Source organism: Zeus faber, assembly GCF_960531495.2.
Source record: "Zeus faber genome assembly, chromosome: 2".
Taxonomy (NCBI): Eukaryota; Metazoa; Chordata; class Actinopteri; order Zeiformes; family Zeidae; genus Zeus; species Zeus faber.
In genome coordinates, this window is record NC_137189.1 from 10,522,801 (window position 1) to 10,541,475 (window position 18,675).

The following is an 18,675-nucleotide window of genomic DNA, read 5'->3' on the forward strand; positions in this document are numbered from 1 at the left end:
CTTTTCTTTGATCAACTGTGTCTGGATAATTTGTACATTAGCAATAGAACATTTCAGTACTGACGTAGTGTGACCACTAGGGGGCGCACGTGGACAAAGGAAAGTGGAATTGGGGAAACTCGAAAGTGTGACCTTTGTATACCAAAAACCTGGTATAACTGAAGAAAATGTCCTCTGAAAGGGAATATATATCAACTTTTTTTAAACTATTTTAGAACAGTATCTTCTTTTTAGAGCTACTTGATTATTTCTTATTTCTATTTCCTTGGGAAAGCCACTTGATACGGCCCTTGGGGTTTTTTGTTGTTTTGTTTATTGTTCTCTCCTGTACATTTAGTTTGAGCATTCCTTTCTACTCTACTTTTGTTGTCTCTCTTTCATTCTTTCTTTAACTTAATTGTTTGACTCTCCATGCTGTGTTTTGCATGGCCGTCCCATTTGGGTGTGGTCCCACCCAGCAGGTGGGATGAGAGGTTAAATATGAAATATGTGCCACGAGAATATCTGGAGACTAAAAAGCCACTTTCGAGCCCTGCCTTTGTCTGTTCATGTCATTAAAAACGATGTGACTGATGTTCTTTTGTTTTTGGAGCCTTTGCTGGTCAAAGCTTTAAATAAAAGTGATAATGACTAACTGTAAATAAGAAATTGTTGTGACCTTTTGTGTCCCAACTTATCTGATTCACTTAAAAAAAAAAAAAAAAAAAAAAGACATGACAATGTGAATGACAAGAGTTTATGTGTGTCAGTGTCGTGACAGAACCAGAACCAGAACCAGAACCAGAAACACCACCAGAACCAGAGGTCTCACTGCAGACTGCTCGGGAGGTTTGGATCGCTGATTAAATTCGTATCAGTGCTGTAAATGATAGCGACTCAATACTACCTGCAATTGTATTGGCTCTATGTGTCCTCCCAAAATAAACAGTTTCTAACCACTTTGTATAAATACTGTACAGTATATATAAAAATAGGCCAAATACATTTTCCCCCATTCATACTTCTCTCTGTGTTTATTCTAGCATGTAGTCATCTAATCATCATCCCTGTGTGTGTGTGTGCGTGTGTGCGCGGGTGTGTGTGTTTGTGTGTGTGTGCGTGTGTGTGTGTGCTCTCAGCAGCTCGAGGACATCTCTGTGATGATTCCGATGAAGGTGGTGCTGACGAATGTGGGGTTGAGCAGAACCTGCTCCAGCAGTTCTCGGCCCTTCTCCCTGGTGGTGACGGAGCACATGGCTCCTCGCCAGAGACGCACCAGCGACCCAACTGGAACAAACACACACAAGCAAGCACAAGTAAGAGAGTGTGTGTGTGTGTGTGTGTGTGTGTGTGTGTGTGTGTGTGTGTGTGTGTGTGTGCGCGCGTGCACGTGTGTGTAATTGGGAATATAAGAACACGCGTCTCTCTTTCCTGGTATTTGGTCAATGAATTTGTTGGTCAACTTACACACTTGTCTCTATAATTGGATTTTTAATATATATATGTGTGTGTGGGTTTGTGTAATAATAATGACCTTTAGTTGTGTGGCACGTTTCATATGCAACATGTCACTCAACTGTGCTTCACTTTAATAGCAGTAAAATTAGTAATATTACAATATATAATGATCTTGATAATAATAATATGTAATAAGATAATGATGATGATGATGATAATAATAATAACAATAATAATAATAATAATAATAATAATAATAATAATAATAATAATAATAATAATAATAATAATAATAAATATAGCTGCAGGCAACAAAACACACATTATCGACACCAATAACAGATTTTGGCGTTCCCATTGAATAAAGCATCATTCGTGCTGTCGCTCTTCTTTACATCACCATTACCGCCCAAAACCAGTTACATTTTCCAAGTTTCCAATGAACGCAGCATCGACTGACGTAACGACGCAATGACGTGAATTTTCCGAGTGCTGGTGCCATGCAGAATCACTAATACAAGGATACACTTGTTGTGTTATGACTTTATCCTAAAAATTTGAAGGTGGTTGTCTACTACCTGCCTCACGGTGTCTCTGTGGAAGGAAATCACTCCGTGTGGAAGTTCCCAACAACACTGTTCCATTCAAGCGGATTAAACACTGCGACGTAGTTACGGAAGCTTGACCATTTGATGCCGTATGGGACAACAATGACCTAGTGACGTCATTTTAGTGGTGACGCCTTTCTGTGGATTAAATTTCCTGATGGGTTACGGCTGCATGAAGTCCAAAAAGCGCTGACGTCTTTCTGTGAGTAATCATAATTTTGTGTGTGTGTGTGTGCATGCGTGTGTGTGTGTGTGTGTGTGTGTGTGTGTGTGCGTACTGAGTAACTTGTTCATGGTGTTCATCCAAGAAAACACTGACAGCGTGTGGTTCTCGTCATAGCTCAGATCGGCGATGTTTGGCGCGTTGTCGCCTTCCTGGACGGCCAAAACAGACAAGCGAGTAAGTGCACAGGCAGCACAGACAAGAGGAATGAACAGAGAGTGCTGAATGGATAAATAGAAGGGAAGGATGGAGTGTGTTGACCTGGAGCACGCGGCTGGGCAGCGGCGTCATGAACATGGCGGATCGCTGGATGTTGGACTGGAAATACGTCGCCGCCACAAACTCGGCTGAGTTCTGCCAGTTGTTGGCGAAGGAAACCTCAGAGGAAGAGTAGAAGCTCTGCCTGCAGGTAAACAGATTAGATATTCTTATATTACATATTAGACGTATTAGATATTCGGGATGATTGGATTAGGACGTTGATCGGGGGAGGAGGTCATTGTTTTGTTTTAGTAGATGGGCGACTGATGGGCTGAAGCCTGGTCTCCCTCCTTTAGTCTTTCTATCAACTCCATCCATCCATCCATCCATTCATCAATGTATTCATACCGCCGTCCCTCCATTAATCCATCCATCCATCCCTCCATCCATCCATCCATCCACCAATCCATCCATCCCTCTAGCCATCCATTCACCCATCCATCCATATCACCACCCATCCATCCATCCATCCATCCATCCATACCACCATCCCTTCATCCATCATTGCTCTACAGTCTCTATCCTTCCATCAATTAGCAATCCAGTTACCTGGCTTTGCAGGCTGCAGAGGCATACATGGAGGACTGGTGGGCAGCCCAGTACAGACCCAGGATAAAGTCTTTCTTCTCAGGTTCAGATGCAGGGGAATCACTGGCCTCTTTCAGTCCCTTTGTGCAGAGAAACAGAAATCAATTCCACATGCATATTGTGCAAAATTCAGCTCGCTGGCTTGATGCGTGTGCATTTGTACTCTGCACCTGGTAGAAAGCATCCCACTTGGCCATGGGTTCAGCGAAGTGGGTGGCGCAGCTAGCGTAGGTGGTGCAATAATCTACACCCTCAGGAACCTGCATCTGGACCTAAAAACAACCAAAACATGTTAGTAGTAGTAGTAGAAATAGGAGTATAAGTAGTATTACAGTATGTACCACAAACATATGCAATGGTCTTTTGATGAATTTACTTGGATTCCCTCTCCGAAGAAGCCTTGCTGTGCAGCGGACAGGAAGGGGATCACAGAGAAAAAGTAGTTCACACCTGTAGGAGGAAGAGGAGATGTTACGGATGTGTACGTGTCCCTGTTTGTGTGGGTGATTCCCCGATTAGGGTCCCATTTAGCCCTTGTAACTCTTACAAGAAGAAATAATATTAATATCCCATTTCTTGACAAGGTTTATTTTCTGAAGGTAGCTTCAAATAGTAAGAGGGTTGAAGCAACAAGGTTGAGTTTTGAATGACAAAAATGAGAGAACCTACTTTACTTCTCACTGTGACAATCATATGATGCAAATTCTTGTTGAATGTGGAAGATTCCAAATATTTCATGTATAATATGAGTGAATGTGTTCAGGTAACAGGGTTGAGTGAAGATTATGGGACACAACTAAAATGTAAACTTTCCATTTCTCACAAAAACATATGTTTCAAGCATGAAATATGAAATGGATTCACACAGTAATGCAAAAATAATACTGAAGGATTTTAATGATTATATTTCAAGGTGAAGTTTAGTCATAGTGGGTTGGGCAGGCAAGTCGATCGTTTTTATTAATCATTTTATTAATGTATGCATGTATTCATCTGAAACTTGCATGTAGGTTGTTGTATCGGACAATGTGTAGAAACTCCTTCACGATCACCCCTACTTTAGGTGCATATTTGTACATTTAATATCAGTGCGACACAAATGGCACCCAATCATGGAATCACCCGTATATTCAGTATATGTGTGTGTGTGTATATTGTGTGTTGTACTCACAAGCCCACCAGCTCTGAGTGGAGATGCACATGGGATCGGCAGTCGGCTGGCCACAGTTTGTGTTTCCAGTGGGATCGGCCAAACGACCTGCAAACCAACTGAGTGATGAACTGTGCCTCATACCTTGAACGTTACTTTTCCAAAGCACAGCGGACAATCTGGACAACAAATCAATTCTATTTAAGCCCTCACAAAGGGGATTAGAATTCTTTCTAGTTGTTACGTTAATCTAGCTTAGAATGGTAGTTTTAAGGACTGAAAGGATGGAAATTGAAATTTACATCCACACAAATACTACTCACAAAAACCAGTGTGAAAGATATGGCGATGAGAAACATTCTGACAACGTAACATTCTGTTACGATGTTACAGATGTGTGTCGCTGTCTGTGTGTGTGCCCGTGTCTGTGTGTGTGTGTGTGTTGTATCCACCTACCTGAAGTCAGCTCCCAGGCCAGCTGCAGCGGCAGGCCCCAGATGGGACTGTCGGTGGCATTGGTGCCCATGGAGCCCATGAAGGGGTCGGTGGCGGCGATAACCAGCCGGTAGAGGCTCATGCGGTGCAGGTAGTGCCACGGGTTCGGAGTCAGGACCCCGTTCTGGACGGGCAAGTCGGTCAGCTGGCTGGCCGTCTGCTGCCACAGGATGGGCATGCCATTCTCTAAGAGCACAGCACAGTGCGACAGGGCCAGCAGAGCCCCCAGGACGGCGAGGACGGACACCGGACGCAGCATGGCGGAGAGCTGGGAACAGGAGGAGAAGAGGAAACTGGAGAGGAGTCAGAGCTGGACTGCGGGGCGCCTCCCCTCTGGAGGGCTTATATACTCTGGACTGCACAAGTACACATACACTGCCCTTCACATACTGTAGGATGCGGTACACAGTGCACTCTCAACTCCATTGGTGTGTATTGGTTGCACCGCACAGAATGTGTGCCGAGCACAGGGCAAGCGTTGAACCTTTGCACAGAAGACCCCGGGCCAATAGAGAGGTGCAGTAATGAGTTATAAAACCCATAAATTAGTGAGCATTTCTGCACTTTTGGTTCCCTCGTCTGAAAGTGAATGGGATTTTTGAATGGGTTTTTGGTTGTATGCATGAAATAAAGTCTCATGGTTAACTCAAGCTGAAGAGAGAAAAATCCCATTGTTTTTTTTCTGTCGAGGGAACCAGGGCTGGCCTACAAAAATAAGTTGTCCCCGCACCACTCTTTAAACAAGAGGTGAAGCAAACAGGAAGTATCTGTGCAATATGTACAAATCCTTACATGTTTATCGAGACCTTGGAAGGAAGTTCCTGTTGTGGAAACAGGTTTCCTACCAAGTGGGCAGAACAGGTGTGTGTTTAAATGCAGTAGAGATTAAAAATATATGACCAATGGCCAATAAATATTACCTACAAAACATTATCATGACTATTCCCTGACATTAAAATAAGACATGATTGTCTGACAACATACATTATATTGTAATATAATATCTAAATATAATTAATGTAATATTTCTTCTAGGCCAACTGAACTTAAAATAATAATACCATAAAAAATATTCCTGTTGTAGAAGTAATGACGGAATTGAGTGCAGCACACACCGTGTGCTATGTGAAAATCCTGCACACGTGCACAAAAACACACACACACACACACATAGTTAAACACACACATACACACACACACAACGGCTGATAATGAGACCAAGAATCATTTAGGAATGAGCACAAGCGCGAGAGAGAGAAATGACTGAAATTGTAATGGTTGATTTTTCTTGTGGTTTAAAAAGATTTGCTTTGAAAAGAGATGGTAAAATGAAAAAATAATCCAAGACAGAAGGTCTATTTGTTGAAATTTAAATTCAGATTTCATTGACCGGTTGACCCCTGTCTTTGCAATGTGCTGAATGTGCAGAATCTAAGTGAAAGTCCAAATAGGTAACAAGTACGAATGAAACATAAACAAGGTTACTGCACGGCAGTATTGATCACTAGGACAGTGCCCTGTGGGTCAAATAGAGATAAAAGTGACCCAGACACAAGCAAACAGTGATGTCAATTTCCAAAAACATGCGCTGCCAATTTTTAACCAGGTTTCAAGAGCACATGAACCTTTCTGACCCCATCCAGCTCAGCAGTGAATTGACAAACAGATAAAACTGTTTGCTTGATACGGCTACCAAGCAAAGTCGCAGCTTCACGTGAAAGCCCATAAAGCCACATTATACTCTGTTCCTATTCATGAAACAAAAGAAGACAGGGGAAAAACCCATTAGGTCCCATTAGGTGGAGACCAAGTAACTGATTAGACGGTGCCCTCGGTCCTGTGGTCAAATACAGAAGTCGTAGCTAATAGATCACATGTTCAACTTATTTGAACTTATTTGCATTATCATCATTATCAGAGTTGCCTGCCAAAAGACGGTGGATATACTCCTCAATATATATTCCTAAATAGTGAATATTTAGTGAGACAAATGCTCACTCTGGTTTTCATGCAAATGATAAAATATGTTGTTTTGGAGAGACCTTATCAACTTGACAAAGTGATACATAGACAAGACTATATTTCTCAATCGAACAAATTGTGACTAAAAATAAAATAAAAACCTTACGGACCCATCGCCAGACCAAGTCTTCACAAATAGTTCAACGGCAACAGATAAGTTTGTCATAGCCTTCGGTTGTCAAACTGCAAAAGAGCAAATAATCCTTGGTATTTGTGACTAGCCCATATTTACTGAGTAAAATAACACTGGGTACAGTTCAGGCTCAAATAGCTTCAGTCGCTACCAGGTCCCGCAAGTAAGATCCGAGTTTGTAACGCTCCATCGTTACAGAGGGACCTAAAAGTCAGATTTGCGATTTTGAAACACAGAATTGGTGACGCTGCTTCACGTGTGCGTGCTGATGTTGATAATCAAGCTGTTTTTAACGTCGTGGACGTTTTGACATTTGAATGCCTATCTGTTTTTTTTGTTTTTTTCTTTGTGATTTTGTGTGCTGCTTTTCTTGGCAAGTATTTATGTATATGTTTACAAATACGCACACAAATAAACAAATAGACGAACAAACAAACAAACACATAAATAAACAAACAAACAAACAAACAAACAAACAAATAAATAGATAAATACATAAAAACACCACCAGCAGGTCGTGGTGCCACTTTCCAAATGTTGTCTCATTGGCAAAAGTACAATTAATCGTTTATTGATTTCTAGTTCGTGTTTGATTCGAATAATCACTTCTCATGATTGCATTAACTGTTTGTCACACGATCATTGAATTATAGCCTTTGTTTCGTTTTTATTCGAAGGACTGAGCCGTTCTCTTTTTCCACCCCCCCCTCCGGTCTCACGTGACTGGGAGCGACCGATCCAGGAAATGTGTCTCTGCTGCGGGTCCTGAGGAAGGTAAAACTCAACTATCCAACTGTCAACTAACTAACTAACTAACTAACTAACCAACTAACTGACTAACTAACTACAGCCGGGCTTGTCCTCGCCGAACACCAACAGTTATGTCGTTCCGGGGATTAATAACCGGGGTGTTCAACATGTTGTTCAGCAATCGGTGCGAGGCGTTTTTGTGTACGATCCGCAAAGTTTCACAACAGTTAAAAAGTCCTGGACACGTCTGCAAACGCTGCGGTCTGGTTATTCTTTACTTTGAACGAATTGAGGGTAATATTATGTTTGGAACTTCACCGGAGGGAGTTGACCTCTGGAGCGAACGTGATTTCCGCGTTTCTCTGCGCGCACGCGCACGCACGCACGCACACGGTAGAGGAAAAGTGAATTAAACTGAAAATTAAAATTGAAACATCCATCAACATCAACGTTTATTACAGTTATGTAATAGGTCTGTCCGCCTCAGCTATAATAACAATAACAATAAAAAACATCGAAATAATATTAAACGTGATATCAATAATCACAATCCTAATAATCATAAGAATAATAATAATAAACATAATGATAATAGCTTAAATCACTTGCAAACTCAGTTTAACCCCGAATGGAGTGGAATATAATCAAAATATAAAAAAAAAAAAAATTGCTTAATTGCTTAAAGAAATGCTTTAATGGTATTTCATCTATTTGTGGTTGTTCTTTTTCACTCATCAGAATGAAAGAATGAGTGACCGGGGTCGTATTCCCCGAAGGTCACACGGAGAGACGATCCGCGATAGCGTCGCTTACTTAAGCTGCAACCGGCGGCGTGAGCCCGGGGGGGGGTTCTCTGCACGTACTATCTCCATTTGGATAGCAAATGCACGCTCTCCATATTTAAAGCATCAACCAATCAGCAGAACACAGTTCAGTACTGGATCCATACGGAGGGTGACATTTCCTACACATATTTAGAACAAAAAAAGTTGACGGAACAGTATTTAAACAGTATTTAAGTATTGATGATTACTAAAAAATGGCCGGTGCTGGAGATATTAATAAAGACAGAAAGGCATCTGTGTGAACAGTAATTTATAATGTAGTAATAGTTGCCTTTCCCCTTAAACTGATCTAAAGCAAATGATCCGCACGTTCCATTTATATTAAATTGCATCCACTTAAAACACGTTTTTATTATAAGAAACTGACACCAGCCTACACCAACTTGCAATTTCAAAACTCCTGTTTTTTTAATCATGTCATTTTTTTAAGATTAGGACAAATATAATTATATCGCATATACATACTGTATATATTTTTTGCCAAAGTATGTTCAGTAATCCCACTAATATCATAGCCTATGATATAGAATATTATAATATCCTCCATATATGAATTTCCTCAAACTAGCCTGCTCCCGATCAGGCAAGCTCCAAGGTGTACGGTATATTGCCGTGCTAACCCGGACAACGTGTTTTCTAGCGGGATCTTAGGAACTCTTTCAATACCGGAAGTTAGTCAGGCTTGAGCCTGGCTTACAGCTTAAGCGACCTTTAGGGAACAGCCTCATTGGAGGAGAAACCAAATGGACATCATCAACACTAAACACAGTGTTCAGGCTGAACAGTAGCGAATAGACGGTGTTACAGCAGCGGAGGTTGATACATGTACATACGGTTATACATATATGCAGTGAAATGTCATGATGCAAAGTCAAAAAAGGAATAAAATCTATGTAACATATAAACACGGAGTTAACATGGAGCAGCACTCGTACAGCTTACTATGCTGCAGCTACACAAAAATGTTCTCCTACATCGGCTGATAATTGATGTTATTGATATTTAAATCAAACGTCTGTGTGTTTCCCCAGGTCTAGACGATGGCCTACCAGGCTGGAGCCCCCAATGAGCCCAGTGCTCTCGCCCAAAACATCAGCTCCAATATCCAAAAGATAACCCTGCTGAGTAATACACAGTCACTTATCTACTCAAATTTGAGTCTTAGACATAGAAACCAGCGTTTGCTATCGTTTTTAATGGTTTTCTGTGTCTTTCCAGCCACCGAGCTGCAGAGGGGAGTGTCTCAGCTGGGAACACAGCAAGACAGCACGCAGCTACGACACACACTGTGAGTGTGTGTGTGTGTGTGTGTGTGTGTGTGTGTGTGCGTGTGCGTGTGCGTGCGTGTGTGTGCGTGTGTGTGTGTGATTGAATAAAATGTCGATTCATGATAATCTGGTATTATTCATCATTGTGTGAGTAGCGGGAAAAGTTCGCTGTGGTATTAATCAGACACTGTGTCGTTGTTTTGTTTCCCATTGGGAACTGTGTGTGATATGAACACATGGTGGTAACACGGGTGGGAAGTAAAATGTTTCAAAAGACAATGTGCGGTTCTGTGTTTGGTCAGGAATACCCTCATAGACATGGAGCTTTTTGTGGCTCTAACTGACCAAAATCGAGGTGTTACCATTTCAGTGTCACTAAAGAAGATTGGAGGTGCAGTTGTTTTTTAGTTGCAGTCCTTTTTTTTTTTTTAATTGGGCTTATTTTCCTTTATTTGCTTATTCTTATAGTTCTATTTTTGCCTTGATTTTATTCGTTAAATGAGACAAATCTTTTTTTATTCATAATTTCATTATCAATATTTAATTGTCTTCTATTAATGTAAAGCACTTTGATCCGCATGTTTGGTTTGAAAGGTGTTATTAAAACAATGGTTATTATTTGTATTACACATTTTTATATTCTATTACATTTTTTAACATAGGAGTCTACTTGGTGTACCCCTGTGTATGTCTCCCTGCCATCCACCTGCCAATCCTGAAGTCCAATTATCTGTGTTTCAACAGATAATTCAGTTTATTGTTATACTCATGAATTGTGTCTGTGGTTGCCAGGCAACAGAAACAGCAGCAAGGGAACCAGCTGGCCAAAGAGACGGACCGACTGATCAAGGCTTACGGCTCATTACCGGTCGGAACCGATCAGGTACCAAAACTCAGTCACTAAATATATACATGAAATATATCCAAACGTTTATCCAATGCACTTACTGTAAACCTATACTGCTCCTGGTGTTGGGGAATGTTCCCAAGATGGCCACTCAAATATCCTGGTAACTGGTTACAGATTGCCTCAAATGGCGAAAACATAATTATACTGTATGACAATCACTTTTCCCCCCAATGTCCCCAAATTCAAGTCAAGATTGGGAATAGCTACAGTGGTGCTGAAAAGTCTGTGAACACTTTAGAATCATTTGAATATTTTGAATAAATTTGACCTGAAACATGATCTGCTAAAAAATGACTCCTGCAAAACCTCTTAAGCAAACATAACAAAAAAAAATCATACATGATATGAATTCATTGAGCAAAATGATCCAACATTAAATGCTTTGGTCAAATTATGTCCAAAGGCTCACATCATTTTGCTCAACCAATAAATGAAAAAAAAATTACATTCTTAACATTGGCTCGCAGGCCGATATATATAAATAGTCCAGGTGGATCCGTGAATCCCCGCTTCTGTGATCTCCCGCTGTCTGTATCCGATCTTTGCCTCTGGGGCTGACTCGCCGGCATGTCGATCCCTACTGCGGACACGTACACACGCAATTCTAACTTCCTGGTTTTGGGATCAGCCTACCTCCGCTGATTAGGCTGATCCCCAGCAACTGAGCGGGCCCGGGATGGTTGACTGCACTTCCTGTCTGCAGCGGCGGCTTGGCCCCGACCCCTTGGTCCGCCACAGTATCTATGCAATTTTTTTATTATTATGTGTGCAACCGTCTACAGACCAGACTGCAACCAACTCAAACCACAGGCCCTTCAACGTAAATTCCTCTCCAACCACCTTCACGATTGATCTTTCTTTGTTGTGCATGTTTCAGCGGCAAAGGAAGCTCCAAAAAGAGCGCCTGCTGAACGACTTCTCCAGCGCCCTGAACAGCCTGCAGCAGATCCAGCGACACGCGGCCGATAAAGAACGAGAGTTTGTAGCCAGAGTCCGAGCCAGCTCCAGGGTTTCTGTGAGTCGCCCGACATGTAGAGGCTGTCTGTGATTTCAAAGTGATTTCATGATGAACTTACCAACGGCGCTGTGGCAAATAAAGTTAATATTGTAACCGGATTGTGACGATGCACTGGAGCCTCGAGGGAAAAATTAAAACCCTTGTTGGTTTTGGCATCTAGCTCTCAGCTGATCAGCCGCCTGATCTGGAGACTGAGGACGCTGTTTAACTATAAATTATCATATTTTAATATACTTAGTGATTAACAAATAATGCAGAAAACGCCCAGAAATGAGGCAAGAAACCCAAGTGATTTATGGAGTCAGAGGGTTTCGGTGTAGCTGGTGATTACGATTGGACATATGCTGCTTTTTAATTACCAATTAGGATGTCAATGAATTGGACAAGCTCTAAAAGGAGGTGCAATTTGCAGCCATTGAACATATGTTCAATCATATCCTGTGGAAATATTTGAGATTTTCATCACTTTAAATCAATAAATGCTTGACATGAAAGGAAATGAAAGTCAGTGATGCAAAGTGGCTAAATGAGCGTTTTGGTTGCACAGCTGCGATATCACTGTGGCGGAACGAAGAACACACACACACACACACACACACACACACACACACACACACACACACACACACACACACACACACACACACACACACACACACACACACACACACACACACACACACACTCACTCACACTCTTTCTGGTTTGCAGAGTTTAATCTCCCACTGGTCCTTTTTAAACTTCAGTAATGTTGGCAAAGCTATTTCTGTTGTTTGTTATTTTTCAGATTAATTCAGACCATTTGGAAGGCGGTTAGATCAGTGTTTCTCAAACTGTTGTACGTCTGTGTGAAGCGTTGGAGAAGCTCTATATTATGATGGCTTCATGAAATAATTGCTACTTATTGTGCCAGTCTACTGTTAACTCGAATGAGATACCCATCTTGTCGGTTGTTAGACTAAGTTTTGTTTCATAGGATGACTGTGTTATTGGCAGTGTTGGGGAAGTTACTTTGAAAACATATCTTGTGTGTCAGTTACTTCACACTGGAAGAAGTTGAACTGCAGCAAAGCTCCACGAGGGAGAAATCTACTTTGGTTCACTAAATCTACTTAGAAAAAGAAGTTCAAACTACTTTGTAAAATATTGACAATGTGCATGTAATATGAAATGATAACAAAATATAATACAAAAAAAGTCACGTGCCAGCAAAAAAATGCCACTGAATTGAGTTTTATTGCAAAAAAAGTGCCCAGGTCGTACATAAACCAAAAAAATAATATACCCCACTAGGCAAGGAACATCAGCTTGGGTTTCATATATAGTGTCCATCAGTCAGAAATTAGAGTCCAGATGGGGCTATTGCACCAGGCAGGCCAGGTCCCTTCTAAAACAGCATGCAAATACTTCTCTGAACATTAATAAATAGCAATAATCAATACTTATGACTAAGGCTGACCATGCCTTCACAGCGGTTAGGATGAAAGAACAAGGGGGCGTGGCCGGTCAAAGAGGGCTCAGTTACAGTAGAGAAGCAGTGGTAAAATAAAACAAATCATTCTTTTTCTGGCCCAGAATTGTAATTGTTTGTTTGTAAAAGTAATTTAACTACTTGAATCAGTGTGCAAATATGAATGTAGTTGAACTACCAGCAAGCTACTGCAAAATGTAGTTAAACTACAAATTGAATAACATGTAGTTCACTACTTCCCAACACGGATTGATAGATGGATGGATGGATGCATAGTTAGATGGATGGATAAATAGATAGATGATGGATGGTTGGATGGATAGATAGGCAGTAATAATTACAAACAAGAAAAATAAAAAGTATTAATGTCAGGGGTTCAAGTTAAATATACAATAAACCTCACAATTAACTGTACACAATAAAATATGGCAGGATAACTGAAAACGAACCTGAAATTTTTAGGAAATATAAACCTGAAAAATTTCTGTTACACAATAAAATATAAAATATGGCAGGGTAGTGGATATTAACCTGAACATTTTAGATTAAGCAGTAAATAATTATATTGCATCTGCACCGGTGAGCAAGCAAGAGTTTTTATTTCAATATAATCACATTAAAACACTTTAACATCACCTCTCCAACAGGCCGAGCACTCCGAGGTCGCCTTTGGAAATGAGTTCTCTCCGCAGAGGTTGGTTGATGACTGCAAAAAGTTATTCATTTTAACATCATTTAGGGTTTTATATTTGAATGGATCGGTGTAGGGAAACGTTATATGGCATGATTGTTAATATTTCACAATAACTGTTCTACGTTAATCTTTTATTGTATGGCGTTGTCCTCTTCTATCTTTCCTCATGCTGTCGACTTCAATTCAAAATCCATTAAGTGAATGATTTAGGTTTATTTTGTCTTTGTCGTGTCTCCATATCTAAATCTCTTGGCAACGAAGCTTTGTTTTAACCCTTTAAGTACGTCCCTTTCATTTGTCATCCCTGTGTCCCATTTGGAGCCTCATATTAGTGAAACTTGTATTTATATGTGTGTGTGTATACATAGAAAATGAATATAAAGTGAAATTGAGTTGATCCTCATGGATTCAGTAAACATCTCCTTTTGTCATCCCAGCGATTTCCAAGCGCAGGCTCAGGCTGAGGCCATCACTGAAGACGACCTGAGGCTGATCCAGGAGCGAGAGTCCTCGATCCGGCAGCTGGAGGTTCAGAATGGGATAATATAAAAGCGAAATATAAAGTTAATAAATCAGTCGATAAAGAGTGGAAAAGTTACGTTTTCTTTTGTCCCTGTTTTTTTTCTTTCAGTCTGACATCACAGATATCAATGACATCTTCAAAGACCTAGGGATGATGGTCCATGAGCAGGGGGACATGATAGGTGAGCAGAACATTATAATACTTTATAACGGTGGTCGACCGATAAATCGACCGGGGGCCGATATTTGCGCATTTTGAGATAATCGGCATCGTATAATGCCTGTGCTCACGAGGCCGAAAAATGTCTGCAGACTAGTGTGGAAAAATATAGATTTTTCAATACAAAGTGATTCTGAATATTTGAAACAGTTTGAATACTCATTTTTCGGCACTACTGATAAAGCGGTAGCAGCTGCTTCCTCTCTCTCTTTCTTGAGTCACGCCCGCTGCTGCAGCGCCCACGTAGCCCCGCCTCCTCTCACCCACTCGCTGTCTTCCCCGTCTCACTCATTTGTTATGGTTTTAGCTCATTAAAGATGGCAAGTGCAGAGTCTCCGCGACCGGTTTTGAAAGAAAACAGCAGGAGTGCTGTTTGGAAATACTTTGCATTTGAGGAAAAATGTAAATCGAACTCAGAATTTGAGTGTAGTTTTTTTTTTTTTTTTTTTTTTTTTGTCTCCTTCACACAGCGCGGCATCATTTGTGCATTTCCATGGGAAATTTATTTCTAACACACAGAAATATATTTTTTTTAACACATGGTTCTTTTTCGTTTCGGCCTAAACATTTTGCTTAGTTTCCATTGCTTAATTTAATAAAAACTGGATATTTTTGTGTACATTTTTTCTTTACTTGTGAATAATAAATCCTGCATTTTGTAACAGGGAGACTCTATTTCCTGACCAGATTCAAATATGACACTGTTTATTATTATTTATTTTTCATTCATAGGTTATTTATTTTTTCTTTTTACAAAGTTTCATTTTGTGATTACCTGCTGACATTTGTTTCCTTGAAACATTTTCTAATTAAAATAAGTGCACTGCAGAGACAATGCAGACTAGCAGATTAGTGTTAAATGTTCATTTAAGTTCAGCAATTTGGGTCTGATTTGTTATTATTAAATCGTTGCATTTTATCAGATGCAAGAAACAAACATGATATGGGCATTACATATCAGCCATCAGCCACCATGCTCTCTAAATATTGACATCAGCCATTGGACAACCGGTGGACCTCTAGTTTATACGATAAGATACGCTAACACTTTATTAATACCCGGAGGGAAATTCATATTTTTCAAGATTATTATTATTATAGAAACTGCAAGAAATTTAGAAAAATAGAAAATTGCATTTATAAAATGTAGTTAGTTATTTGGTCTTATAATAAAATATATATATTTTCATTTTTATGAACAGTTTGATAGCCAATTCTCTTTAGAAGAAATGTAACCAATATTATCTGTGATTGAAAACGAATGTATTACCTATTTAATCTATTAAATCTGAATGGAGATCTCTTGTCTCTATACCTTCTCTCAAATTAACTAATCAAGCAAATGTGATAATATGTTTGGACTTCTACACCTTCTATATCTATATCTTTAAATAAAAATAAAAAAAATGAACAAAAGTTTGTTTTGGGCTTTGCAGACAGTATAGAAGCCAACGTGGAGAACGCGGATCTCAACGTCCAGAACGCCACGCAGCAGCTGTCCCGTGCTGCAGACTACCAGGTAAAAAAACATTACAGAATTCAGTCATTCATTTAAACTTGAAATACCAGCCAATATAGATCTGGATGACGACCTGCGTCGTTGTTTTGTTGTTTTGGCCTCATTAGAACATAAGACATTTTCTTTTTCTATATCATATCATTTTAATATGCTTGTAAATGTATAAAAACTGGAAAAAATGAAAGGTCGATTTTTCTGTTTAACGTGGATATCCATAAGATCGTCTGTGTTGGATTGATTAGACTGCAAGTCCTAGCATTTCATTCGAAACTGCAGCAAAACTGTTTTTTGTTTTTCAAAATCCGGGTTTATACTTTTCTTTGCTCTCAAGTGGTGAAATTCTTTGTGTGTGTGTGTGTGTGTGTGTGTGTGTGTGTGTGTGTGTGTGTGTGTGTGTGTGTGTGTGTGTGTGTGTGTGTGTGTGTGTGTGTGTGTGTGTGTGTGTGTGTGTGTGTGTGTGTGTGCAGTATATACTGTATATGCGCAATGTATTCTTGCTGGGAAAGGCAGATCCCGCCACCAACACTGGAAACAGTAAAGAGGGAGCACATGCCTAACTCAAATACATTGAATGGCTGTTTATTAAAAAATGGCTGCTAAAAAAAGTATCAAATATTAGATTTATAACAAAATACGGATTACTGCTTCAATTTGGCTCCCGGTATTTTGATTTTTTTACTGGGGATATCCACCAATACAATACCCCATTGTGGCTTGGTATCAGACCAATATCCAATACTAGTATTGATCAATCCCTCACTATCAATAATACAGAGAAATCCAAAATAAATAAATAAATATTGTAAAACTCAATATTGTTTTTTTGTGCCAGCGGAAATCCCGTAAGAAGATTTGCATCCTGGTGATCGTCCTGGCTGTCGCTGCTGTTGTGATCGGACTGATCATTTGGGGATCTGTCAAATCATGAGTCCTCTCTCCCTCCTCTCTTCTTCCTCTCTTCCTCCTCTCCTCTTCCTCTCCTCCATTACTGTCCACTCATTAATTTGGAAGTGGTTAAAAGATGGGGGACACGCCCGTTCTCCTCATCTTCTGCACCCAGTGAGACATGGAGGATGTCCCCGGATTTTGCATTTTTGAACATAAAGTTTTAAACGTAATTGGAAATGACGTGAAGCCAGACAAAGATGTGACAATCTTCATTTTACTCTTGATACATACACATTATACGCTTGATCAATAATAAAACGTTATTAACGCACACTTGTAAAATCACTTATTAGGCCATGTGGATTTTTTGTTTAAATCAATGACTTGATCAATTTTTATTATTATTTTTTTTTTCTTTTGGCGTGCAATCAGATTTTAAGGTTCCGTGGTCTTATTTCAGATGAAGGGTCTGGAGTTTGAATGTGGAGTTGGATATGACATTCCTTTTGATAACTTTTCTTTTCCTTTCTTGTTTTTACATGAATCCATCTTGCTATCTGTATTTATAGAGATTGTATGAAAGCGTCAGAGGAATACACTCTAATGGAAGGAATATTGATATGTAAATACTGCAGACATTGTAGGCGTATGACATTTAGTGTGGAGATGAAAATCTAGTCGCTAAAAATCCAGTTAAACTAACACTTTTCCATTGATATCTAACGATAGATCGCCTCTTCTGCTGTTGACAGGTAAAAGCAATCACTTGTGTTTTTATATTTGTTTATTGCTGCTTGGTATGTTTTAAAAAACCTGGATGGACAGAGTTTAAACTGAAATAAAAATGGATTTCCAGATGCATGTGATCTGATCTAACAGTTTTTAGTGTTTTTACTGAGAAAAGCAGCATTCAGGTTTTTACACAAGAAAACCCAAATTCTGATGACACATTGTGTTTGTACAATGTTCTGCATTAAAAACTAAAATATTATTAAAATTTGCTGTTGACCTTTTCTTTAAATTGGATCTTAAATTGTCTCTTTGCAATAAAATTGTTCAAGTACTAGATTAACAACTAAAACGTTTTTAAACATAAAAAAACCCCAAAACAATTAAAATGTATTTTACTTGTTAAAATCATTCAAGTGTGCTCCCGTGTTTAAGAATGGTAAATCAAGAATTTACTTTGCAGTCATAGTAGCACTGATCTGACTCTGGAAACGTCTAAAGCTGTGGAATCCTCGGGGGGGCCTCGGCAAAAATACGTTTGAATACCATTGGTCTAAAGCAATTATTCCTGTGTTTCTGTGAATCAAATGATGACACAACAACAAAAGGAAGCAAACTTTAATAATTGACCAAGTTTGGAGAAGAAGCCTGAACTCGAACAGCAGGATCCTTTCACCGTGACTCACTTTTTCGACGACAGCGTTTTGGCCGGGGACCACGGTGTGGAAGTAACAGGCCCATCGTGATGAAGTGAGCAGGAAACTTTCCTCTCTAAACAGAGGCCTTCCAGGAGGGGAGGATCTGGCCGAGGGCCGCTCAATCCGCGTCACTCGGACGAGGAACTGGGTTGACGCGAGCGTCGGCGGGACGGCAAATTGGCGGCCGTTATTCGGTTTTGTCACCGATGCCGAAAGTTACACGTTG

General features: G+C 39.9%; 2 protein-coding genes across 3 annotated transcripts; one reads left to right on the top strand and one right to left on the bottom strand.

Annotated features, from left to right (window-relative positions):
• Window positions 1–889: 889 nt before the first annotated feature.
• Window positions 890–5,074, bottom strand: LOC307227378 (protein LEG1 homolog). Its single transcript, XM_079996671.1, has 8 exons — window positions 4,724–5,074; window positions 4,289–4,375; window positions 3,494–3,567; window positions 3,288–3,389; window positions 3,079–3,197; window positions 2,530–2,671; window positions 2,324–2,420; window positions 890–1,266 (listed from the first exon to the last, which is right to left on the bottom strand). The coding sequence occupies exons 1-8, from the start codon at window positions 5,019–5,021 to the stop codon at window positions 1,115–1,117; spliced, it is 1,071 nt and encodes a 356-aa protein (XP_079852797.1). The 5' UTR covers window positions 5,022–5,074; the 3' UTR covers window positions 890–1,114.
• Window positions 2,039–17,880, top strand: stx7l (syntaxin 7-like). 2 transcript variants are annotated; one of them, XM_079996670.1, is made up of 11 exons: window positions 2,039–2,247; window positions 7,595–7,691; window positions 9,544–9,637; window positions 9,731–9,800; window positions 10,573–10,663; window positions 11,568–11,705; window positions 13,827–13,873; window positions 14,311–14,401; window positions 14,505–14,577; window positions 16,052–16,134; window positions 16,967–17,880. In XM_079996670.1, the coding sequence occupies exons 3-11, from the start codon at window positions 9,553–9,555 to the stop codon at window positions 17,060–17,062; spliced, it is 774 nt and encodes a 257-aa protein (XP_079852796.1). In that variant the 5' UTR covers window positions 2,039–2,247; window positions 7,595–7,691; window positions 9,544–9,552; the 3' UTR covers window positions 17,063–17,880. The 2 variants fall into 2 exon arrangements, with proteins under 2 accessions (XP_079852796.1, XP_079852795.1); XM_079996669.1 differs by lacking the exon at window positions 2,039–2,247 and adding an exon at window positions 2,537–2,677.
• Window positions 17,881–18,675: the final 795 nt, after the last annotated feature.